Source organism: Carassius gibelio, chromosome A13 (genome assembly GCF_023724105.1).
Source record: "Carassius gibelio isolate Cgi1373 ecotype wild population from Czech Republic chromosome A13, carGib1.2-hapl.c, whole genome shotgun sequence".
NCBI classification, from domain to species: domain Eukaryota; kingdom Metazoa; phylum Chordata; class Actinopteri; order Cypriniformes; family Cyprinidae; genus Carassius; species Carassius gibelio.
The window spans coordinates 3,403,744-3,431,234 of record NC_068383.1 but is presented as its reverse complement, the minus strand read 5'-3'; the positions used below and the strand labels follow the sequence as shown (position 1 = coordinate 3,431,234).

Here is a 27,491-nt window from a genome sequence, read left to right as displayed (position 1 = left end):
GAAAAAAAAATTCCGCATATTTAATAACTTATTTTTGCACCGTGGAACGTTTCTCACTGGATTTGTTTCGGCGGACCGATTATACTGAAGCACCAACTAGCGTTCGCATATCACCGCAGCACATGATCGAACCTCAAGTATCACCTAAACGCAAAACATATAGCAGTTAGCGTGGACTTTACACTTTATGTTGAACTATGTATTATTTTGTTGGTGCAACAGTTTATGTTGAACTCTTTATTGTTTTGGCCAAGTTTATTGAGAGTTGGACTTAGTATGTTATGGCCTCTGAAGCAACAGAGAGATGTTTTCTAATACTCAGTGTTTCCAATGTTCTGAATGTAATTGACAGTATTGTGTTTTACTTAAAAAACACTTTACAGAAGGTTCCAGCACCTATAAGCTTCCTGAATTTCTGAAATGTACTATTTCTAAATTGTTTCTAAATATGCTATTGCTACACTTAATGGCAAAAATTGCACTGGTTTGATAGACTTGGTTGAACAAAAATAAACAATATTTTGTTGCTTAAGCTTATGTATTCAGTCATTATTCAATGGTATACTATAAATCCATGTGAAAAAAAATTACTTCTCACTGTTCTCAGGTCAAATATTTATATGCGATTAAAATGCGATTAATTTCGATTAATTAATTACAAAGCCTCTAATTAATTAGATTAATTTTTTTAATCGAGTCCCGGCCCTAGATTAATCACATCCAAAATAAAAGATTTTGTTTGTGTTACATAATTATATGTGTGTACAGTGTATATTATATATATATATATATATATATATATATATATATATATATATCAAACATATACATGAATATATTTATTTATTTATACATTTATTTATATATCATATATAGATAGGACATATATTGAAATATATATATATGATTAATCGATTTGACAGCCCTAGTTAATATTAGATAAAAAATAATGAAATGAAATAAAAATATATTTTTAAAAAATTGCTGAATAGAAGTATTTTGAAATCATAATAAATACTACAATAGTCAATAAATAAATGGAACAGTGCTCCTCTGATACTGTATCTACCATCTCACAGGTCAAATAAAGGAAGGAGGCAGAGATATCTCCTGTGCTGCTGGAGGCAGGTTTCTAGAAGTGTGGCACTGCGGTTGCTCCCGGGTGAGTCATTGGGAAAAATTAATGAGAGAAACAGATCACAGCAGCAACAGAGCGGAGAGGTGTGATGCTGGCGGACGACAGACCATTAACACCTTTAACAGGTGTCTACTTCAGCTCCAAAACAGAAAGCCCCCCTGTTGACTACGCAACCACTGCCCAAAAGAGTGAAAGAGAGGATACATGCATATTAACTATTTAAGAAAGTGGATGCTTGCAACCCTTATAAAGACTTATTTTAACGCATATTGCTGTACTATTCAGCAAAGTGTGCTCTAGGGAAAAAAAATTGAAAGTGAGAGACCACTGTAAAACATTTGAGGTAGATGCACAAGATAAAGGTGCATTTTGCTGGATGCTACTACAATAGTCATGTTCTCTATACTGCCACCTCTATCAATATGGCATTGCAGTATCAGTGTTCGGTTAGGTGACACTGACCAGTGCAAACAGAAGATGAACGTACCTTATAGCGCATCTTGGGACACGAATGGACGTAGAAACCCAGATAGTAGTAGGCAAGTTTGGGGGACTGCTTCTGCAACTGCCTGGTGAAGGCAATCTCCCTGCAGAGAAGATGAGAGCAGAAACAGGCGAGTGTATGCGGTTATGCACGGTTTGTGCTCAAGGTTATAAAACTGCTCATAACAAAGACAAGTTAATGCTGATTTAATGCTACAAATATCCACTGTTTAATCATCAGATTTTTCCCTGATCAAATCATGGTAACATTCACTTATTAGTTTGACAGATTTCTGTCCATTTAGGTTACATTTTATGTGACTTTTTTACTTCTATGGAACACAAAATGAGATATTTTGCAAAATGTCCGTAAAGCCCTTTTTCCTAATGGGGCTAAGATATATATATATATAAAAAAAAAAGAGAAGCATAAAAGTGATCCACATGACTTTTTTCGCTATATTCTGAAGACATACAATAGAGCTTTGTGCAAGAAAAGACAAAAAAAAGAGATAGGGTAAACCTAGGGAAAAAGAATCAATTGACAATAAAACTGATTTATTCAGGGTTTTCTTTAAATAACTATAAAAAAGATCAGAGCTTGATTAATAACTTTATTATTAACAGTTTTTAATTTGACTATAATCAGGATATGATGCTTAAATTAGAAGAAACATCACTAGAGTTGCTGCATATGGCCCAGATCAGTTTTCCTCATAAACAGCCATTTAAATGTGTATCTAGAAGAGCAGAAAAAGAGGAAGGGGAGGAGGAGGAGGAAAAACAAAAGGGAACTGAGAAAATAGAGGAGATTTATACTTCCTCCTGCGAGCAATCAATGCGCTCTCTTTCACTTCTCGCTTTATTCCCTGCACAAAACATGTTTCTCTTTTCCATAAATAAATCCTGCTCTTTCTTCTCTCTTCTTCTGCATTTTGTACACCTCATACTCTCTGTGTTCCTAAAAATTATGGGGAGAAATCTTATTTTTTTCTTGCGGGGAAAAAGAGAGGAAGATAGAGGGAAGCCAAAGCAAAATAAAAGCGCTGGAAAATGAAAGAGAAAAATAGTGTAAGGAAAAGGACGACAAACAGCGAGGTGCTGGAAGGTCATGCGGTCGCTGCCAGGTTCCCGGGTTCCCATCCCCTGGTGACAAAGCCTGGCACTCCATGAATGAGAGAGGGATAAGAAGAGGCTGTGGAACCCATTCACAAAAAAAGAAAGAAAGGGCAGCCCCCTCCCTCCTGGATTTGAACCCCAGTCTCCACCCGCTCCGCGCTGGCAGCAGCTTGAAGCCTCCATTATCTCCTCTTCAGCGCTCTGACAGCCCTACACAAGCCAATTATACCACAGCGCTCACCACGACAAGACGCCTGCTTAATATTAATGTCACACACACACACACACACACATTCAGAGCAGGGGATGAGAGGACCAGATTTCTCTAACTATTAAAGGAGATGTAAAAAAAAAAATAGCACTCGATGAAACAACACAACATTCACATGGGTAAAGTTTTTTTAAATAGTATATATTTTTTTAAATAAATGTATTTTCTTTGACTGAATAAGAAAAATGTACGGTTTAAAATTATTATTAATTTTAATTATTAATTACAATTATATATATTATAAAATAAAATTATATACAGTATATCACACCAAAATAAAAAAAAGAATACATTTAACAAATAAAAAAAATAAATAGAAAATGAATCAAAGGTAAGCTATTTTATATATGTTTCCATTATTACTATAATGGGAATTAAAAGTTTTTTTATTTTTATAAAATATGATATGTCCAGACACAATGTTCTAAATACATTTTTGTAAATAATCCTACATTGATCCTAAAAAAAATCTAAATCAACCTCGATTTTATTCATGATAAATATTATTTTTTTATTATTATTGTTATGACTTAGGGGTTAAATAGGACAAAATTTGACCAAAACTCTCTAAATGATTCTTCAGCACGTTTAGGTCTTGGAGGAACCTCACTGTGTTTGTCTTTGCTGGCCATTCATCATTATTTGAATCGTCCAGCGCAGCACGCTCAGACAGTCTCACTCAATCACACTGACACACAACAGCACAAAGACACTGACCCGCGGCTGCTCTGGACACAACTCAGCCCCACGCACAATCTCCACATCTCACTCGCACCTTCTTTTTATTCTCCTGTCTGTGAGAAATGAGGCTCCCGAGGCCTCCAGACACCCAAAACTGAGAACAACACACACACACACACACACACACACACATCTGGCATCTCCTGTAAAGTGTAACCTAATCAGGTGAGCAGCCCATGTGAAATATGTACACACATATGTGAAACACAAAAAAATATAGGCATTTGGGTGTGTATGGTTGTGTTTTGAAAATAATATGCAGTCAAACTCAGGATGGATTCCTGTGCTGTTCATCTGCAGCATGAATGCTGCTAAACTTTTTTTGGGGAGGTAGTGTAGCCTAGTGGCTAAAGGTTTGGGCTGGTGACCAAAAGGCTCAAACTCGTTTATGTTTTTGCCTAAAAAGCTCAAAGATTAGAGTGAATTTATGATTGGCTGACCAACCTGAGAGCAGAGTAGGTGCCCAGTGAGAGCGAGGAGAAGTCGGGGTGATAGTAGAGGTACACAGACGACACACAGGAGGGCAGGATGTCCAGAACTCCTACAGCTACTATTCTGCCATCCAACCAATACTGCTGATGAAACGAGCCGTAGCCCACATCAGGACCATCAGGAGCCGTCTCAGCCTGGAGAAGATGAGCACAAGTCAGAGAGAGAACATCACTTATTATTATAAACATTTAATTATTATTATTTGTAGCCTTTCGCCTCTTTTTATTGGATGTTGAAAACTCTGCTGGTCAGACATTACTCACATTATATATATATATATATATGGTGGAAAAAGTGGAAAAAGAAGAAAAAATGTTTATATTCATTAAAAATGTTTAATTAAAATCATTTAAAATAACATTTACTATTTTAATATATTGTTTTAAATGTAATTTATTCCTGTGATGCAAATCAGAAATTTTCAGCATCATTACTCCAGTCTTCTGTGTCACATGATTCTTCAGAAATCATTCTAATATACTGATTTGCTGCTCAAGAAACATAGTATAGGGCAAATAAAGAGCATACTAGAAAGGGAACAGCTTTTTAGTCATCACCAAACATCCCAATTTTATCCATGATGAACAGGATATTCAATTAGAAAAAACATAAAGGGTGAGACTTTTTATTTTATTTTTATTTAAATATTTTATTGACATTTATTTTTTGTGTATACTGATGAACTGTACAGAATAAGACCTGGAACAGTCAGTTTAGATATACTTTAAACTTTAAATTGAATTTCCAGATTTCTGATTTTCAGAATTTCCAATATTATATCATGCAAATCAATTTAATAAATGAAAACTTCATGAAATATGTTCCTGTGTGTGATCCTGTGTCAATCAATGATCAAATAATCTGAAAGTTTGAGCTTGCAAAGGAACAGTGTGTACAGTAGCTTGCTAATAGTTCCCACATGTGGGCCGAGAGCAGAGGTGTGTGTGTGTGTGTGTGTGTGTGTGGTAAACGTCCATGCCAGGCGCACACACAAACTACAAGAGGCCATTTAATAAAAATCCTTGCATGAACAGAATCAATCTCCACTCTGAAAGCCTGGGCAGGAGGGACAGATGGGCTGTTTTTACCCTGTGTGTGAAGGTGTGTGTAAATCAGTCGAACCACAAAAAAAAACAACTACCACTACGGTTATGTCTGAAGATAAAAGCCCACATTCCTTCACGGGACATGAATGCATTCGTGTATGAATATATGTCTGCTGTTTTGGACGGCTGTAAAACCCCAAACCGTTACCTGCTCGAGATCATATTTCCCACTTAAACCTTTAAACTGGCTTTTTTCAGTCAAGTGGCTTATTGAGGAGGGTGTTTTATTCAGCCTGGTCCAGCTACGAGACTTCAAACGTCTCGGCGGGAGGGGGCCTACGCACCCATAGCCGTAACGGGATCCTTCGCCCATCTGGGTCCAGTTAGCCCTGCAGGAAGCCGGCTCGTTATCACAACACCAGGGGAGCGACTCGGCCAATCCCATCAGTATGAGAGGCTTTTAGACACTGCTGTGCCACGGTCACTCACCTCCAAATTAAAACCAACACACAAACTCCAAAAACGCCACTCACAATGTTTTTAATGGTAAAGCCTGTAAAACCCTGTTACGGCAAGGTTCCTTACTCTATACGGTGAAAAAGTCCTGAAACAGATTTTAGTCCTTTAGGAGCATGTTAAATTAACAGTATATCGGTTCTATAAATAAACCTGTTTTCATTTAAGTTCAGTCCTGTAAAACCTAGCATCTTCCAAAGTCCAAACTTTACTCGGTTCACAACATCCCTAGAGAGGTGTTACAGTAAACCCCTCATTTCCCCGGCGAGGACCACATTCCACATATGTATAGGTTAGTTACTGTTATTCAAAGTGCTTGTCCAGCAGGTTGGCGCTTTAAACTAGCTGTCAGTATTAAGTAAACACAGATCTCAAGATGAAGGTGCTTTCATAGAGCAGCTAGTGGTGATGATTAAGGGCTTGCGGTGAAACGGAGAGCCCCTTCTCAATCTGCCTTCTGGCACCACATGTGCCGGGCCCCGTTTCTGTCAGAACCAGACCGGACTCAAATCCAACGCCTGTCATGCTAACTTACCCTCCAGCAGCGGAGAGCCACTAAAAGAACGTTAAGCTCTCAGCACCACCTGACAGCTGCCCATCTTTCATCCATAATGATCTGACGGAATGTTCTAGATGGTGTTTTCACTCCGTTTTAATGAAACGCAGCCCCCGCAGAAGTATTTCACGGTGAAAGTATCAGACATGTTTACACAGCCATGACCTAAGTGCGGAAAATGGCATCACCTTGACCCTGGGATCACCTCGCCGGACAGCCTAATGACTGCGTCTGTGCACACAGATGAGGCCAACAATAAAGGCAGGGGCCCAAATCACAAGCATATGGTGCTCTGTGTCGCTCTTTGTTCGGCTGGCTTTCTCTAGTGTGCAGTGGCGTGCTAAGCGTCCGTTTGCAGTCTGCAGAGGGGACGCCAGCAGGCTGTTTGTCAGGCGGATGGGTAGCAAAACAGTGACTACTCTATGTCATAGAAACAATAAGAGAGGTTAATGCATGCAGGAAACCATCCAACCAGATTCCATCATACAGGAGGCTGCACTCATACACTGATGCATGTACAGTATCAGAATAGCATTGTAGAATAAGAGACGAGATCCCTTGATAATACAAATGTATAAATTATACTATTTAAATAATGTGTGTTTTGTTTGTAAAATTTACAATAATAAAAATAACTTACATATAAATACAATACATTTATTCATAATTTATTAATATAGTATTTTAGGGGGGAAACGTATAAAAGATTTGTCAGAATATAATTATGTGTGTGTTTGTGTGTGCATTAAATTTATAATAACAATAATTTACACAAAGCTAATTATTTTATTTGTGTTTATGTATATGGAAAATATAAAAAGATTTAATAAAACAAAAAATATAATACTATAAAATAGTTTATGTACTAAAAAAAAAAATCCCATAATATATTTTACATGTATGCAATGATTTGTATCGTAAAAAGTGCTATACAAATAAACTTGAATTTAACTGAATTATTTTATGATGACAAGTCATGCCTGAAATCTGATGCCTGAAATCACCCTATAGCATATAACAGATAACCCCGATGTACACTGTGAGAGGCACATACAAATAAAACTAACTTGAATGTAGTACAATAGAAAATAAAAACCCCCATTATATTATATTACAGAACACAGAAATTATTCCCACAAAGCATTAAATGTCATAGAATTATTCCTCAAACGTGGCCCTGGAGAGTCACTGGGAATGCAGCAGGACTCAAATGTTATTCGAGTCACACAGAGGCACTCTAAACTCAGCACTCATTAGACGCAGCTCTCAGCGACGGCTCATTTAACCCCACGTGGAAACAGCAACGCTCGATTACGGCTGCCATTTTTCTCCGAGCCTCCACTCACGGCATGCTCCCTCTGTGGCACAGATGCAATGCCTGTCCTGGATACATGCAGGCGTGTGGAGCTCTGATTATGGGGATGTGTTTATTAATGCGCTAACGATTTCATTGTGCATCCTTCAGATGAGAATATGTGTCATGCTGACAGAGGCACAGACAGTTGAAGCCCAAGTGCTATCGCTTGTCAAAACCAGTCACTGGAATTAAAAAATAAAGGAAAATTATGACATAAATAGTGTCCGACGAGTATGTGTGTACACACATGTGGAAAAACAGGGGAATGGGGCAAAGGCAGGGTTTGAGGTCTATAAAACCTTGACGACTAATTACACAACACCACTGTTAATGAGCATTTCCCCTTAGGACAGACATTTCAGGTCAATAAAAAGACATTTAAAAAAAGCCAAAGTAGAAACAGACATACAAATGCAACACAGGCATGCATCAGGAGAAGGGCAACTCAGTGAATGCCATGTGATACACACGTGAACAAACACACACACACACACCTAGATAAACACAAGCAGGTGAAGGAGTCCTTATGCATGCTAATGGCATATCCACAATTACGTTCCTTAACTTTTGACTTTCCAGGCGAAGTTCAAATAGTGTTATTGTTCACGCATCTTTAAGTGAGCGGATACACCACAAGTGCACTCGCTTCTGCACCTGATGCCAACTGCCCCTTTAAGATTTCTGCACGAAGAACCTTAATTTATCTGTGCATGAAATAAAAGAGTCTTTCAAATAGCACTATATTAGCATTGTCTTTCTATAATGTAGTACTAATCATATAATCTAATTAAAGCATCATTTCTTGAGCTAAACAAGTGAAACTAGTTTTGGTCAGTAAGATTTTAGAAATTAATACTTTTATTCAACAAATCATTTAATCAGATCAGAAGTGTCAGTAAAGTCATTTACAATGTTACAAAAGATTCTTTTTTTTTTTAAAGCTGGTCTTTTGATTTTTCTATTTATCAAAATTTTATAATAAATTCTAAAATAATTTCAATTAATGTTTCTATTTATGTGTCACAGTTTAAACATAAATATTAAGTGTTACTTGAAATAAAACACTTTTGAATCAATCAATGTTCTCCATTTATTCCTCTTCACTCCACTCCGTCACAACGCACGTTCAACAACAACCCCCCACAGCCCGGAACTTCATAATAAGAGTCCCTTTTTAGTTTCAATAAACTGGCATGTGAAATACTAAACAGTTTTCAGCATAGAGGTATAATGTGCGTTAACACATTTTATAATGTCTTAAACTTAAAATTAAGCAGTACAGCTTAAGAGTAATGATGCTGAAAATACAACTTTGATCACAGGAATAAATGACATTTTACAATATATTACAACAGAAATCAGTAATTTTACATTACTGGCATGAATTATAATAATGAAATTGTCCAATAGTGACACCAGCAGTAAAGTTACGGTGGGAGTCTGTGTCTCTCCTGCCTCCCCTGACCCCACTGAGTTTTTAGAGACGCCATATACAGAGCGGTGAGTCTGGGATTAAATGAGGGGAAGTCACATGAGAAGAGGGAATACCTCCATCACGAAATGACTGGAAATGATTGGTTATGATTGGTTTATGGTTGGTTCATGTGATAAATCCCACCTCTTCTGTTTGTGCGAGTTCCACTTTCACAAATGAGTCTGAATGAACAATATAACGCCATTAACTAGGGCTGCACGATTATGACAAAAATCATAATTGTCGATTATTCCCTTGAAATTGTAATTGCGATTATATATTACGATTAGCACAATTTAGATTGAATAATTTTTTTAATAGCTTTATGCCATTGTTTGAAGCCACTGCATGCCATATTGTTATATCAAAATAAACCAGCGGAAAACACTCTTCCTGAAAAACTTTTTTTAAGCCTCAAATATCATATATATATATATATATAATTATTTTATTATTTTTTTTTTTCTGAGAAACCAAACCAAAGTAAATATATGCATGGTATTATGTTATATTAAAACAAAGAAATTCAAACAATTGGGAAAAAAACCCTTAAGATAATCTGTAGAGAGAACAACAACATATCTTATGCACACAGAATGATGTAAGTGAACTTTTTTTTTTGTGTAATTGTGCCTTTAAACGATTACATAATTGTGTCATCTGTAATTGTAATTGCGATTACAAATTCGATTAATTGTGCAGCCCTACCATTAACAACTCACACACTTATATAGCACCACTTTGCCAAATCCAACTTCAAATGTCCTGAAAACATGATCTGTGGGGGTTTTAGTGAGCAATCAGCTTGTTGAAATTAAAGGTGCATCTCCGCATCTGTGACCAGTGTTAACCGAGCTCTGATAACCTGAAAATTAGTTTAATATTAAAAAGAACAGTCTTAAGTGTCAATTTTTCGAAATTGAGATTTACAAATCATCTGAAAGCTGAATAAATAAGCTTTCCATTGATGTATGGTTTGTTAGGATCAGACTATTTGCAGAATATTTGGCCAAGATTCAACTATTTGAAAATCTGGAATCTGAGGGAGCAAAAGAATCAAAATACTGAGAAAATCATCTTTAAAGTTGTCCAAATGAATTCTTAGCTATGCATATTACTAATAAAAAATTAAGTTTCAATATATTTATGGTAGGAAATGTACAAAATATCTTCATGGAACATGATCTCTACTTTATATCCTTGTATAATTTTGACCCATAAAATGTACTTTTGGCTATTGCTACAAATATACCCCAGTGACTTAAGACTGGTTTTAGAATTAAAGATATATAGAATTTAAATATATTTGTACCATGCCATAGTACTTTTCTGTAATTCAAAAAGCTCTTTTTTTAATGGAAAAGCAACGTCAATAAGATGTCCAACCTCCTCCATTCAACCACATGTTAACATCCCAAACATCACCAAACATTTGCCTAGTCACATTTGCTCTTTAATGACCTCTTCTGCTCCTCAATAATAAAGTAACACAACAAGAGGATTCTTAACACGGGCAGCTGGACATGACAGAGACACGGTCATCTGTCAGGCACAATTTCACATCACAGTCAACTCTTTGTTTGTGTCCCGTGTGTGTGGTCATGCCATGCTGCACAGAAATGTGGTTGGTTTGGACAACACTTGAAACTTTTTCCATTGATTCATGAGAACAATTACACTGCTACCCAGAGAGCCGTTTCCACATGTTGTTTGTCTCACTGCGGCTCTCCTATAGACTGCACAAAATTAACATTGTTCCTCTTATGTGGCAGTACCCTAAGGTTTTATACAAATATATGAAAGTATCTCACAAAGCCTGTCAAGAATCTCTGAGTCATATTCTCCTTTAAAATCAAAAGAAAACAAATATAGTTTTGTATAAAGAGGTTCTGTGCGAAATCATTTCTAAGTAATTATAATGACCACCAATGGAAACTATATGCGTACTTTGAGTTCTTCAGCAGAACCAGGATTTGACTAGAAACCATAAGAAATGTTAAGATTATGATCCATATGGAACTACTGATGAAAGTGATTAAATCATTTGCTTTAAGACTAAACTGGACCTGTGCAGTTTCAAAGGGAAATCCTCTGAATTGGACAAGACTTCAGAAAGAGAGGCAATTCTAAAAAAGACTTACCTCTAAAGGAGAGTCACAGAGGAACCTCTTGAACTGTGAGGGGAAAGAGGTAGAAAAGAAATGTGTTACTTTACATTCATGTACATATGACAAAATACAAAAGATCTAGTTGGTGGGCAGTCTCATGAATACAGCTGAGCACATTTGATATGGCCTTTTGCATGATTTTATCAAACATCTCTCCTGTAACCTTTGCTAACTCAAATCCCTTATTAAACTGCTAATGCCTGACAAGGCTTCATTCGATCTATAATACCTACACACAATCATGCACATAGAAAACGGAGTAAAGATTAATGACAACATGTCTGCAAACAACATTTTTAAGTGCTGGGCTGGGTGCGATGCTCGAACAAACAGATCAATGCTTTAAATCTTCAATTGGACTTTCAAATGTTTTAATTCTCCTTTATCGAAGAGAGTTGAAATAAACTTGGCTCAACAACAAAACACACAATTGTGACTTTTGTAATCACACTGATGTAAGACATTTAATATTGTTGACTTAATTTCCCAATGAGTAGCTGTTCAGTCATTAGTTTGTTTTGGCCCGAAGCGAGGCGGCAGTAGCTGGATAGCATTGTGAAGGAGAAAGAGCGAGACGTTTATTCAAGGAGGTTTTTAATAACTTGATCTTTGCTAAAGCATTTTCTTCAGTGCCATGGTGGAATTTAGTTGTTATTGATGACTGACAGATGATTTGGGTAGTGTGTTCCTCTGTTTAAATCACAAATAAGGCCTAGAAATGACAAAAAAGACAAAAGAACACACACTCATACAGCATGTTAGGACACAAAACACATTTGACAACCACGCACAAGGCAGACAAGAGTGCTTTTTTGGCAAAATACTACTGAAAATGAATGACGTCAAGTTGCTTTAATCGCGGCACCCTATTAAATATAATAAAAAATATATATCTTGTCAGCTACAAGTGACTAATTCCAAAAAATAAAATAAAATGAATAAAACCTTTAATGGCACATTCAGTAGCATGTGAGCTGGTTGTCAATGCTTATCTACAGACCTGTGAAAGAGATAGAATTCATCTACATTCTACATTCTCATTCCATTAGATTTGAAGAAACCTTTGAATGAAGCCGCTGATTCCAGATTTTCATCAGAATAAATTAGATGGAATTACATTTGGTTCCATGTATCCCCCTCCATACAGACACACACAACGAGGGTCTGGTAGTAATTGGACAAAACCAGGCTCCTGTGGTTTAAAATGCTACAAAACGAGCGTGAGCAGCTTTGCTCATTGGACGGCGAGAGGGTTGGAGAGAATTAGTCAGCAGTTACAAACTCCATATGGTGATTTCTGCATCTGTGTTGTTTAGAGGATAACAGCGTATGTGGGTTGGGAATCAAGAATAGTCCTAAATAAACTACAACCACACAATTTATGATATTCGGTTTCGTTAAAAGTCCTTGAAAGATATACACTTTTCAGAGAACTGTTATACTGCATGGCTTATATCAACAACTTATTGCAATAAGGCTCAGTTTGTTTACATCTCCAGGTGGTTGTGAAAAAGAGACGTATTGTTGGGAAAGTGGAACTGAGAACTGAGAAGGGATATGGGAGAGGGGTGCAGGGAGTCGCTCGAGGGGTAAAAGCTGCCAAAGACTCTCTCCTGTGCTGCCAGGCACTCAACAGGGGGGTTTGTGGGTAACGGCTCTATGAGAGAGGACAACGCAGCCTTGCATATTTCCATTAGTCTTCATGCTGATCTCCTGGAGCCTGGCAGCCGTGACCCAGCCTGGTTACTAACTTAGACTGGACAACATTAAGATTTACATTAACATGCATAGAAGAAAAGAAAAGAAGTTAAAAAGAGAAAGAGACAGAGAAAAGAAAAAAAAGAGCAGAAATAAAAAAGAAAATAAAGAGGTGAAAAAGGAAAGACAAAAATAAAGTAAAAGAAAAAAGTAAGAAAAGAGAAAAAAGGGAAAGAAAAAAATGGAAAAGGAAAATACTAAAAGGACTAAAAAAGAAATAAAATGGAAAAATAAATTAAAAATCAAAAGAATAAAGAAAAGGGAAAAGAAGAAAAAAGAAAAGAAAAAATGAAGAAAACTTGAAAGGAATAGCAAAAAATACAATTGGAACTATTAAAATGAGAAGAAAAAAAAGAAAATGAAGAAATTAATAAAATATTGGAAAAGGAAATAAAATAAGAAAAAATATCAAATCAAGAATAAAGAAGAAAAAAAAAAGTAATGACTTGCTCTCTCCAAACCAAGTTTCTGACATGACCAAGCCCTTTAATTTCTCAACCTCTCCAATCCAACTTTTTATTACTCAGTCAATACCTGGTGAAAAAGTTTTTTTTCTCTAATTAAATCCTGATGTTAAAAGAGAAATCTGTTATTAAACACAAGCATTCATGCTTTTTTCATCAGTGTCATTCTCTCTGTAGCCCTTCTTCAAATCTTGTTCTGAAATGTTCCAAAAAGGCCTTTTGTGAAAGCAAAAAGGTGAACTCGAACCAAAAGTAGGAAGTGAAATGGCTCAGCAAGGATTTAAATCTCTGCTCATCTGAAATTAGGCAGAACGTAGTGAACGTCCTTAACAGACCATGAAATCAACCTACATCTGTCCAAAAGGAAATACGGCAACACCATACTTCATTTAACTAGTTAAGATTTTTTAACACACATTATATATATATATATATATAGAAAAGGAGTTTTAAGAAAAAAAGAGCTAATTTTGAAAAATGCCATGCATCATTTAACAGCAAATGCATGTACTAACACTTAGAAGTCTGAGACCCTAGTCTTTGTAAACCAATCCTTCTGGTAAGAATAAATGCACATGAATCAATTCTCCTCTCCTCCCCATTCCTACTCTGTATAATTAGTTAATGTGTCATTAGGTGGAGTAAATACAGTTTTAACAGGATTTGTTGTGCTGAAAATTAGTGCCACGTGTGTAGGAACTCAGTCACGCCTCACTACATCAGAATACAACAGCAGAACTGATTTCCTTCACACTGATTTCAAGCAACACAATGACCAGAAGTCATTCGTTTCCACTGGGATTCTGAGAGAAATGGGTTATTGCACGACCAACCCACAAACTCCATCATTTACTTTAATCACAGTTTCCAAAAGAGCATTGATGATAACAGCAAATCAGCATATTAGGATGATGTCTGAAAGACACTAAAGACTGCAGTAATGGCTGCTAACAAGTCAGCTTTGCATCACAGGAATAAATAGCATTTAGAAATACATTACAATAGAAAACTGTTCTTTTAAATTGTAATAATATTTCTGAATATTTCAGTTTTTACTGTATTTTTTTAATCAACTAAATGCAGACTTGGAGAGCCGGAAAGACTTCTGTCAAAAACATTTTAAAATCTTTCCAACCCAAAACTTTAATTTCTTAATTAATTTCATGATTAAAATTCCCACATTTTACGAGCACGAGGATGTATTCATTTGCTGCTGGCAGAGCCGGTTTCCAGGCCTAAGGGTGACAAAGGCCTCTCAAAGACAAAGAATATTTGCAAAATATCCGTTTTTTTTTATTTTATTTTATCTATCATAAATGCAGCCTTGATGAGCATAAGTGACTACTTTGAAAATATTTAAAAACTGCCCCCAAACTTTTAAACAATAGTGTACATGTGTAGATAATGTTTCAGGTCTTAATGTAGAGTTGCACTGCATTACAACAACATGAGATGAGAGTGTCAATACTGCAAAGATAATAACTATATTTACAGAGCATTCACAAACAACAGATCCATAAGCTATTAACCTGCTGACGGACTTCAGCAAGCCTCCCTGAATGCAATAAGATCAATCTAGATTTGTCGCTAGCGCTTGCTCAATACTCTTGCTGTTAGGTCACACACACAAAAAAAGACAATTTGGTGTCTTTAGACTCCAAAAAAACATCTGGTCTATTATCAACACCACAAACTACTATCATTTTATACTCAAAAACCTTCCAAAATCAGTCACATTTCAAATGAAACCGCAATTTCACTATATTCATGACCTGTTTGTCATTCAGTTCAGTGTTGCTTTTTTATCATTCTTTATAGATAATTCGATTTTTCTCAGCCTCCCCTTGTCCTCCTGACAGGGTTTTAATAATGTAAAGATTCCCCACAAGCTCCCAGACTGCAAATGTTTCTTCTTTTATGACACGCAATTGAGTTATGGCCATGTTTTACGAAGCAGGGTATGTGTTCGACCCAGTCAAAGAAATAACACACGGTAAAAGAGTTTTACCCACTTACATCTCAACAGATCCATCCAGTCCTGATTCACTCTCTACCAAAACACTGTGAATTACTGACCAATCCAGACAATTGTTCATGTAGTTCTGCATGTACTAGAGAATTATTATAGCAGCTTTTAATTCAGCAACAGACATCTGTAATGAAACAGAGTCTTTCAGCTCTGACTCAAAATTCTACAGTCATACATTTCTACTACTGCACAACTGTTACTAAAATCATCAAGGGGGGCATTAATAGAAGATGCAATAAAAATAAAAAAACTTTGGGTTCATGAATTATACAGTATATGGACCAAAATCTGCTCAGTCAAAAAAACATTTGCAATCTTCATTTCACATTTAGCATTAACCCCTCAACAAAACAAACGTATAATAAAGTACCTTCTGTGACGTGCAATGTTCTTTGAGGAATCTACGTATATAAACATTTAGCCTCTGATTTAGCTCTTTTTATGGCAGTCATTACAAAATCAATGCATTCAGGCAGAAGCACTGTACAAAATACATAAAACCACACTGAATCTGTGAAATCTTTTTGCATATTTTACGCACATAATGCATTGAACATTTCATTTTTCATTTGAAACAATTTTAACTCAGAAGTTGCTAGCAAACTTACACTATTAATTACAAAGAAATGGCAAGCAACACATTGAACTAAATGATAAAGTATAATGAATGAAGTAGTATTTTTGTTTTATATTCTTTTATATTATAATACAATTTATACTACTATTACAATTTATATCATGGTACTATTATATATATATATATATATATATATATATATATATATATATATATATATTACTATTTCATTAACATAATATTTTATAAAAATAATTTTTACAGTGTGGGTGGGAAAGTCTACTGATTAGATTCAAATACAAATCCAGAAATCTCTACTTTTATTTAGTAAAAAAAAATGCAGTGTCAGTAACATCCATTTAAAACTTGATCAAAATGTCACTATAATTGGAAAACATGATGTTCGCCCATGCAAAAATTCTCTGCCACTGCTATGTGTGTGCCAGGGCATTGCTAGGGTATTCTGGGTGGTTACTAGAAGTTTCATACTTAGAGTTAGGAGTTTGTTCCTAAACTTATGTAAGAACAATAGCACAAAGAGCCAAAAAAAAAAAAGTAGATTTGTGAGTTAGTGAGCAGAGCTTTAGGTCAACCGGTTGAGCGTTTCATGTAGCTGTGAATGTGACATGTTTCTGTCTGTACCTCGCTCTCCCCGCACTCGTACGGAGCGTCACCATGAACGGTCATCTGGTAGCGGGCGTACACTGCTGCTGACTGCTCGTACGACGCCAGGAAGTCCGGGTCCTCAAAGCTGACCGGCACTAGCCTCACCTTCAGAGTGATGAAGGGACGATTAGAGGGAGGAAGAACAACAAAACGCCACGGGAGGAGAACACGATTGAATAAGAAAGATGGAAGGATAATAAGAAATCAAAAAAGAATAATGAGAAATAAAAAAAGGGAAATGGAAGATAGGGAGAATGAAGGGAAAAGGTCATGAATGTGTGGATAAGGGGAGTGGTTAATACAAAAATAATAATGAATTAATTTCAACAACGGTGTATATATCTCATTTGCAGTGTTCTGTTCACAAGACCTTTTAAATATGACCCATATCAGAGCCTGGTCTGAACAGGCAATGCTTTAACTCATCACAATTTAACTGAATAAATGAGTCAATGTCGTAATTTGTTATAGGAAGCCCTGGTCTCCTTTGTATTTTTGTGCAATTCAGTTTAAAACTTAAGTAAGCAACTAACAAATTCACATCATCACTTTTGCACAATATGGCTGTCACCATACAAATAATGATTAATATTCGTGACCTTATAAACTAGTCTTATTAGGCTGACAATGGAAGTCATCAAGGAATATGATATAGTTTGGAAAATTCAAAGAGTGTAAAAGAAGCGCACAGTTACACGATTTATATTACAATATTCTGATGAATCAAAAGAAAAAATAAAGCACATAAGATATAAAGACAAAAATGACAGAGTAACTTGTTTCCATGTTGAGTTAGACAGGGAAGGGAATGTGTTTCATGGATTCAAACTAAATGTAGGGAAACAGGAGGCTGAAGGTGAGGCTGGTGCACTGCGGCTGTGAAGATCTACTCAAGGCTAAAATCACATGCCTTGGACTCATACAGACTCAATGAATGTCATCTGGGCAGTGGGATAAGCACTGGTCCCTTAACAGATTTTAAAAATAAATAAATACATTAAAAAACACCCATTCCAAACTTGATCTTTTTCAATGTGCCAACTCGAGCCAAACAAAACCAGCATGTTTGAGACCAATATATGCAGCAGGGCATCAATAACATGGCACCTTTCAATGTGTACACACACACACACACACACACATACAAAAAGCATTCATAAACACTTCAATAACTTGGAACGGTCATAAACCAAGGGCAGAAAGAACAGAAATTTATAAAAAGCCAAAGATTGAAGTGCAACGCCAATTCAGCCCAATTAACAACAAAAAAGTCCCATACAAAGCTTCCCATTTATTCTCTAATCCATTTAAACAACTTAAACATATGACAATGTTTTTATTATGTAAGCTAATGTGCTGACCTACTCATTACTCAAAAGAGCCATCTGGTCGGGTCAGACATCAACAGAACCACATCACAGCATATGTTTGTTACCACATGCAACAAGCAACATGCATCTATTAGCAGTGGAAAAGAATTGAACAAATAAGCTTAAATATGTTATGTCACTGGGTTGATGATTTAGCTTTGGCGCTATAACAGGAAACACTGATGATGACGCAAATTAATGCTAATGAACTGTAATTTCTCACATTAGTCAAAGAATTACTAAAACTTAGAAAACATTTGCAAAACTGTAGTAAAAAACAAAAGGTGCACTACCTACAAGATGATGTTTGACTAAAATTGCTGCTTTCAGTTTGACTATTTGGAATATGAAAGTGGAAGGAAAACACCAGTATAAGAACCTAAACATCTCAACAGCATAAAAAACTCCTCATTTTACATGGACACCTGTAGAATCACTGACACACAGTGCAGATGAGAGTGTTTTCCTTATTTCCTTTCCATTACTCTTTCGCCCTCTTTTCAGGATTAGATTCATGCTGTTTCGTGGAGTTTCCGTGGCTTACTTCCATTTTTTTTCACTTATAACTGCTTCAGCCTTTCCTCATTTCCTGTCTGCTTGCTATGGGTTTCCTCCTCCTCACTGCTGTTTTAAAACACTGCTCATTAAAGTCCCTGCACTGTGATTTCTCGCTTCCAGTTGAACATTCTTTTATTTCTACCTCATGCTCTTTACCATTTCCACCCATCTTGGACTCTGTTTCATGCATCACAAGTCAAAACCCTCAAAATATTTTTTGGTTTTAACACGAAAGTAGAAGCATGGCCATGTCAAATGTGCTCAACAGCTAAGAGAAAGCCCTTCAGTGGTGGATCCCCTGACCTGGCTCTCGGTAGGTTTGTCAGGCGGGTCCTTGTGAATGACCATCTGGTAGAGTTTGTACACTTGGTACGAGGCGTCAAACGAAGCTTTGAACTGTGGACTGGGAGGGTTGGAGCGCACTAGCCTCACCTTCAACATGGGGATGAGCATCAGAGGGTTAAACAGAAAAATTATAGATTGTTTTCCAAGAAACACGCCAAGATAAAGTTAAAAGTACAAACACAGCAGGAGAACATCTTATGATTTGGAATGGAAACAGAATATAGAAAATAAACTGTACATGCAGTCCTCTTTTACAGCACATGGGTGAATCTCATGAAACAGGTCAAGAACATGAACAGGTCCAATCCAAAGGATATTAGAGGTGTAACAATACGCAACTGTTTGTTTCTTAACTGTTTGGTTCGGTTTGCTGTTGGGGTAGAGTTCATGGTATGGCACCAGCAATGTTATAGAACACTAGATTCACTTTTAATGCAATAATGATGATAATAATAATAATAATAATAATAATAATAATAATAATAATAACAACAACAACAATAATTGCGCTTTATTAGTTCACATAATTAATGCATTAACATAAAGACTTTAAAAAATAGTTTTTAGATTTACAGAGAAATCTATTGCCTTAAAAAAGTAAATAAAATAAATTAATGCCGAAATAATGCAAACAAGTCATTGGACAACATTACATATAGGCTACATATAAAAATGCATGTGCCATGGATAAATAAAATGGAACAATAAGGAAATAATTTTAATCAAAACATAGTACCGTATTTTTCGGACTATTAGTCGCACCTGAGTTTAAGTCGCATCAGTCCAAAAATACGTCATAACGAGGAAAAAAAACATATATAAGTCACACTGGACTATAAGTCGCATTTATTTAGAACCAAGAAAAAACATTATTGTCTACAGCCACGAGAGGGTGCTCTATGCTTTCTTTGGTAGACTACAGGAGCACTGAGAAGCATAGAGCGCCCTTTCGTGGCTGGAGATGGTAAATGTTTTCTCTTGGTTCATTTCTCTCAGTTCATGTCAAATTAATTTTGATAAATAAGTCGCACCTGACTATAAGTCGCAGGACCAGCCAAACTATGGAAAAAAATGTGACTTATACTCCAGAAAATACGGTAACTGAATTTTAACTTGAGAGTCGCAAGCAGTTTGAGAGGCGGCTGTGCGAGCTTTGGCTGAGAGCGCATTGAAGAACGTCATTCAGAGAGTGGACAAGTACTTTATGGGTTAAAATAGCTTTAATGTTTAAATTGGCATTACTTAAATGGATTAATGACGTGCAAGTGACAATTCTGTCAACTGTCCAAAACGCACATTAGAATTGCAGAGCAAACTTAATGTTGATATTATGGATTATTTTGAAAGAGTGGGAGAAAATGTAGTATCACCCAATCCCAATCATTCACACTGTTTGTAAAAGTTTTTAAATGACTGATCTGCTCTGATAATATAGCTACATTCTATAGTGCAGAAATATTTGTGGGAATTCCCCGCTTTATAATTGAAAATCCTGTAGGAATCTGTCGGATTACGCACAGGGAAATTCAATTATATTGCACAAAATCACAGAAAAATGGCAACTCTATAAATTCACAGCATTTTATTATAATGGAGTTGTTAAGTTGTTAAAGGAACACTCCACCGTTTTTTGAAATAGGGCTTATTCACATTATTTCCTACATTTAGATAGGTGGGCAAATGCATTTTTGTGTCAGTGCATGCATTGTTTCAGTTTGACTGGGTCGGCGTTAGCTTAGCTTAGCACAATGAATGGAATCCTTTGTTGCCAGCTAGCATGGCCTGAGTAAAAGTGATCAAAAAATAAAAAAAACCCCACCTAATTACTTCTTGTGGCCTGCGTATTCACAACGAGTACAAATAGCGATCCAGATTAACACTAGGCGATTTCCTAGGCAGATATTGACTTGGGACTATATTATGGGGAAGCACAGGCGAAGCACTGCTACTTCGGCGCAGAGATATCAAGCAACACATGAAATCCCACGACTTCCGTCAACATACCGGCGTGAATAGTAGCAGCCTGGCTATTTTCCTTGCAGTACACGAATGGCGATGAACATTGCTGATTTTGAGAGAGACGAAGAGGGTGACTTCTCAGACAGTCAAGAACCAGAACCATACCTATTTGAACCAGAGTTTACAGAAGACGAGCTGTGTGCTTTGGAAATAGAACGACAGTAGGAGACTGCGGTCAAGCCAGCCGCACTTCAGAAAAACACGGTCAAGCCAGCCGCGAGTGAAATTTATATGCGCGTGTATTAGTTGCGATCGCTCAACAGCCTGAGGACGTGAGGATGAGAGCCAACATGAACTGGTGGTGTGAATGTGGGGGAATATGCCAATCTATGCCGACGGAAATAGAGTGTCTTTGCTGTAGAGAGTGGGACATGTTTTTGCCATTGATGACCAGGCTCAACACGTCAGATCAAGATGAGCGTGCCCGAAGTCGTGTCACATCTACAGAGGATTTCACGGCGCTGATCCATTCTGCAGTACTCGATTTTTTTTTCCGGTGTGACAAAGTGAACTGGAAAAAACGCCCCACGCCGAATGGACCAAATGGACAGCTGTCCACAGAGTAAGTGATTATTTTAATCATGACGCATGTATAGATCGACCCATATTATACCTGTATTCACATAGAGTTGATGTTTTCATGTGTTGCGTGATTCTCTGCGCCGAAGTAGCAGTGCTTCGCCTAAGCAGCAGTGCTTCGCCTGTGCTTCCCCATAATATAGTCCCAAGTCAATATCTGCCTAGGAAATTGCCTAGTGTTAATCTGGATCGCTATTTGTACTCGTTGTGAATACGCAGGCCACAAGAAGTAATTAGGTGGGGTTTTTTTTATTTTTTGATCACTTTTACTCAGGCCATGCTAGCTGGCAACAAAGGATTCCATTCATTGTGCTAAGCTAAGCTAACGCCGACCCGGTCAAACTAAAACAATGCATGCACTGACACAAAAATGCATTTGCCCACCTATCTAAATGTAGGAAATAATGTGAATAAGCCCTATTTCAAAAAACGGTGGAGTTTTCCTTTAAGTATATGATGACTGTTGTTTGTGCTGCTTGCGCTGAATGCTAGGGATGCATCTGGTCGAGTTACGCTGCAGTAAAGTGCTTCATTGTAGGCTTACTATGGTGATTATCTCTTCAGCGTGCAGTAGGGATGCAACGAGACCATTTTATCCGATCCGATATAGATATATATAGTGGCTGCATAAGTGATGAAGACATAACTCTCTGCATGCATTCCTTTCATAGCAATGCGCTGAAACAAGGCATATTCTTTAACAGTCATTTCATTATAATTTTATGTATCCTATATGACAGATTTGTTCTGCACATAGTGTCCTTAAATGGTACCTTCCTTTCCAAAGTGATTCAATCAATTCAAAACCATAATGGTGTATGTGTTTGAAATGTCTCAGCAGGGGGTTATAGCGGTACGCCATGAGAATACTGTGGTACGTACCGTGGGATGTGCTTTGCTGTTTTTATTCTGGATCCGTTTGAATATCGTTACACCTCTAATATATTTATAATATACAAACACACACAGACTCCAAATATTTTCATGAGATTCACTCATACATCTGCAAATCAGTGGTCAATGAAAAATCAAAGAAAACATGCTAGAATTAAAAATATATATAAAACAGTGACCCATACTCATCACATCACAACATTTGTTTGTTTGGGTAAGATTCAGCATGGGTTCAGCAACAAACTATTTATGTATTATTATTATATATGTAAAATGATTATGTATCTATAAAAGGGTGAGTCTCGTGAGAACATGTCCATGTCATATTTCACCTTGAAACTAAAAAGAAAAACATTTATTTGCATTAACAAAATAGCAATTTTATATCCCAATTATGAATTACTTATTAATTATTGTGACCCAAATTACTAAATATGACCTGGGCATGTTCTTAACAGGCTTCATGAGACTCTCTAATAATATAAATTTAGATCATCAGCTGTGTAATGCAATTAGTTGTGCATTTTCTCAACAGATTTTAAAAGAAAGTTACTGTGTCTCCAGAAATGGGTTCATTTGTACACGCCATTCATTGCTAAAGAACCACTTCCTGATCCTCAATGTAATGCAAACTGTAGAGAAGACGATTACACATGACTTCCTGCACTAATGATTAAACACAGACCTGCAGTGAATCCATCTCAAAGTGTCTTCTTACTCTATACTGTTACAAAGAAAACTTCCTGAACTTCTAGCAGCAGTTGAACTGGCTTTCATTATACTGCATTAGCAACCAGTCAAACACAGGAAATGATGTAAAGCTAAAATAATATATATATATATATATATATATATATATATATATATATATAAGAATGGGTGATTTGAAGAAGTAGTCCAAGACATGTTGAAGTTTGGCCGGTCAAGATGCATTACAAATTAATAATTAATAGAAAACTTCATTGATTCTTATTAAAATAAGCATATACATTTACAAAATGCAGGTCACAACTATTAATATACATGACAGTCAAGTCATTCTGTGACACTCTGTAGACCAAGTGAGACTAAGCCTCTTTTAACTTGCTGTGTAACGTGTAAAACTGTGTGGGATCAGATGTTGTGTTTGATTAGTAAAACTGAGCTTGACATCTCACACGATCATCTGTGTTTGCACAAGGAAAAACTGGCCTCAGAAGTGAGGAGACAAAGCAAAATGCAATCCTCCAAGAAACATTTAATTGACTGGCAAAGCTGTTCCTAATTAAAGGACCTCTCACTGAGACACTTTCATTGGACGAGGGGCTTATAGTTCACAAGTACCCCAAAAGAGCATGATGGGAGATTTAGCTCCAGTTTTATTTTATTTGGCCCTCACTGGACATCTCTTATTATTGCTTGGCCAAGTAAATGAAGATATTTGCGACTTTAGTTTCAGATAAACATAAGTAAAGTCTTTTAATCTGTAGGGCGATTCTCTTGAGATCTAGACATTTGATTAAGTGTGTGAGGAGTAACCAAGACAAAGAGAGAGAAGCGCTGTCAAAACTGGGGTGAAAGAGGGTAGAAGAAATCTATACAAATCACAACTTGTCAAGATTTTCAATGTGGAGAGTTAGAATGTGCCTCTACTGCCCTCCGCAGGTGTATTTGGGTGATATTGATAACTGCATTCTATCATAAATCTTGAGAAGACATAGACACATACACACTTTAAAAAGTACTTTAAAGTAATGTTCTGGGTTCAATACAATTAAGATTGAGCAAAAAGCTTTTGTGACATAATGAGGACTTATTTAGGTTTAAAAAATAAATAAAAATAAATAAATAAATAAAAAGACCAAGGTTATAGTAAACAGGCAGTGCACGTTCATTCTAATATAAATGTATAAAGTTTCAAATTAAAAATTTCCATTCAAATTTTGAAGTCTAGAAGATATTTCATTAAATGTTTTTGAAAGAAGCTCACCAAGGCTGCATTTATTTATTTAAAAAAATAAAAATACAGCAAAACCTGTATTGTGTATATTGTGAAACTGTTTTGTATGTGAATATATTGTGAAATCTAATTAATTCTTGTGATTTTTTTTGTTGTTGTCATTGTTGCATTCAATACTACAATCTTCATAGTGACATGATCCTTCAGAAATCATTCTAAAAATAAAACAATACATTTAAATAATGTAAAATATATAACAAAAAAAACAACTTTTGAATGTATTACAAGAAATATTTTGTGTGTATATATTTTTGTAAAGTTACATCCAATCTTTCAACAAGCAAACCTGTTGAGGTTTTGCATAAGATGAAAGTAAAGGCAGAGAGAGAAAGGATATCAGACAATAATGCCTTCAGAATACCTGGAATATAGCATTTCAGTTTCATTGTTACACGTCGTTTAATTATATGACAGAGTCATTGCATGGAAAAGCCCTGCTCAGATCTCCTTTTCTATGTCATGAAAAAAGAGTAAACTATTCTTTCAATATGTACTGAACCCAGAACAGTCATATATTAAACTTAAAGTAATATCTTCCCTGTCAAACAAAGAATGTTCCACTTACAGTGTGCTGTGGATTATAAAACACACTCCACACGTGTCTGATTAGCTGTATGTAAACATCTCATTAGGCAGGGTGTCTCTGACGTCCCTCTCCGAGGGCTTAATGACCCCACAACTGAGATTTACTGAAATTAGCCCTAACACCCCCATTTCCCAAGTGATAAAATGAGGTCTGGAAAGGAAAGATATGATACTCCACCCACTGTATTAAACACATCTGTTTTCATTAATATGCACCAGATAGATAGTGGCAACAAACTACATCAAACTACACTCAACAAGAGTCTGTCACACAAATTACACTCTTGAATAAACAAATGCACAAATTGTTTGTTTGCATGAGAAAGTTTGTGGTTTTGTACACAAGAGCTGCTTCTAGTCCTGGTCGTGAAGACTCAGATTATCTCATGTGTTGTTTCTAAGCTGAACCACTAACCTTGTTCAGACAGCAGTGACATTGACTGCTATCCACTTAAGATAATTGAATGACATGTTGGAAGTCAATCAAATTAGTCCAGTGGACGAGCTAATCGAGGGATGAATCAGCCCAGTGCTGTCTCCAAGGACAATCACATTTGGGGTATAAGCTGGTCTTTCATACAGACTTGCTTAGAAAGCAGAAACATTGGCTGTTTACCCATGCTGACTTCACCCAAGCAATCACAGCAAAAACAGGAGAGGACAGCTTGGAATATTTAAACAGGATACTCAAATACTGTGATAGTTACAGCGTTGAGATTGGTGCATCCTCTCTTGCTTTGGCCTGCTTCAGTTACTTGATTACATACAAGCAAAGTTGATGTGCTACCTCTAGACGGTGCAGAGGGTCATTGGGTAAGGACTCCGTAATGAACTCCTCCAAAGACTTGAGCTGATTAGATGAAGATTTTGATGGGGAGGGATCCACAGAGGAAGACTTTGCGTCTTGCTGCTTCTGTTGCTCCTTTTGAAGTCGTCTCTCTTTCCTGATGTCCTTAGCTTTCCGACCCAGAGGCCTGCTGGGATCGGCTCCCTTAGCTAGATTTAAGAAAACAACAATGATAGAAGATGTGAGCTGACTAAAGCACAAATTGACAGTACAAGCATTACTGCATTGTCCTATCATCAAGCAGTTACACTACTGTTCAAAAGTTTGAGGTCGCTACGGTTTATTTTTTCATGTTTTTAAAAGAAGTTTCTTTCTGTCCAAGGCTGCATTTATTTGACCAAAACGACAGTAAAAACACTTATATTGTGAAATATTTTTGTACAATTTTAAATAACAATTTTCTATTTGAATATATAGTTAAATGTAATGTATTCCTGTGATCTAAAGCTGAATTTTCAGCATCATTACTTCAGTTTTCAGCGTCACATGAACTTCAGAAATCATTCTAATATGCTGATTTATTTGCTTTGATGCATTTTGTTTTCTTTTTCATAAGTATTTAATATACAAAAAGTTCATAAAAACTGGAGGAATTTGAAACATCCTTTTGTAACATTGCAAATGTTTTTTTGTGCTTGATTTAATGCGTTCATGCTGAATAAAATTATTACTTCCTTTAAAAAAAGGTGGAGAACGATTTCATCCATGATGAATTTATACAATGCTGTCAAATGGGTGTTTTTACAGGTTTTTCAGCTTGCAAACATATTCATTTCTTAGCATTTCGAATAATGTGCACTGAAAATCACACACATTAAGACCAAGAAAGTAATGGGGTCAATGTTGATTTCATAGCTATATGTGGCATGTGTAATGTTTAAGAACGCACGCCCAATGGGCAGAGGAACACCCTGTGTCTAAAACATGTCAAATAAATAGTTCAGCACAGTGGAAAACTTGACATCTCCAAAAAGAGCAGAGGAAAACCAGCAGGAGGAGTCTGAAAAACCTGCGTCCATTTACAGACTACCACATAAACTGTAAGAGGCAGAGCAGTGAAGACTACAGGAGAGGTATAATCAGTAACAGGTCTTGAGCACATCCCACATTTGGAGCTGTTTTGCTGGGTGTGAGAGCATGTTTCTGTAAGCGGCTCGCAGGCACGTTTGTGAACGGTAGGAGAGTGTGATCCTTCGAGCGGGTTACGAGCACGATGTGCGCGCTCCAACGAGTCCTCTAGTTTGCATTAGTAAGCACAGGGCCGGGTCCTCCTGTTTAGATGGAAGTCATCTGCGCTCCTCTGAAATCATGACATCATCACAGCTGTAAAACAACACAGCCTCTGTTTGTTGACTCCCGCTGCTTTTGCGAGGATTGTTCAGGCCAATTGCAGGTTTAAATGAAAGTGTCAGGGTGGTTGTTCATTTGCCCTGAAGGAAA

General features: G+C 36.5%; 1 protein-coding gene across 3 annotated transcripts in view; it reads right to left on the bottom strand.

Moving 5' to 3' along the window:
* Positions 1-27,491, bottom strand: part of LOC128025894 (arginyl-tRNA--protein transferase 1) — a 73,953-nt gene that overhangs the window by 29,320 nt on the left and 17,142 nt on the right. For 2 of the 3 annotated variants that reach the window (XM_052612482.1, XM_052612479.1), the window contains exons 6-10: positions 25,992-26,200; positions 19,087-19,215; positions 11,335-11,367; positions 4,197-4,378; positions 1,626-1,725 (exon numbers count right to left, since the gene is read on the bottom strand). In XM_052612482.1, the coding sequence (XP_052468442.1) occupies positions 1,626-1,725; positions 4,197-4,378; positions 11,335-11,367; positions 19,087-19,215; positions 25,992-26,200 (653 nt within the window). Of the gene's footprint in view, positions 1-1,625; positions 1,726-4,196; positions 4,379-11,334; positions 11,368-16,831; positions 16,961-19,086; positions 19,216-25,991; positions 26,201-27,491 lie in introns of all 3 variants that reach the window. The other variant, XM_052612481.1, reaches the window with a different exon arrangement.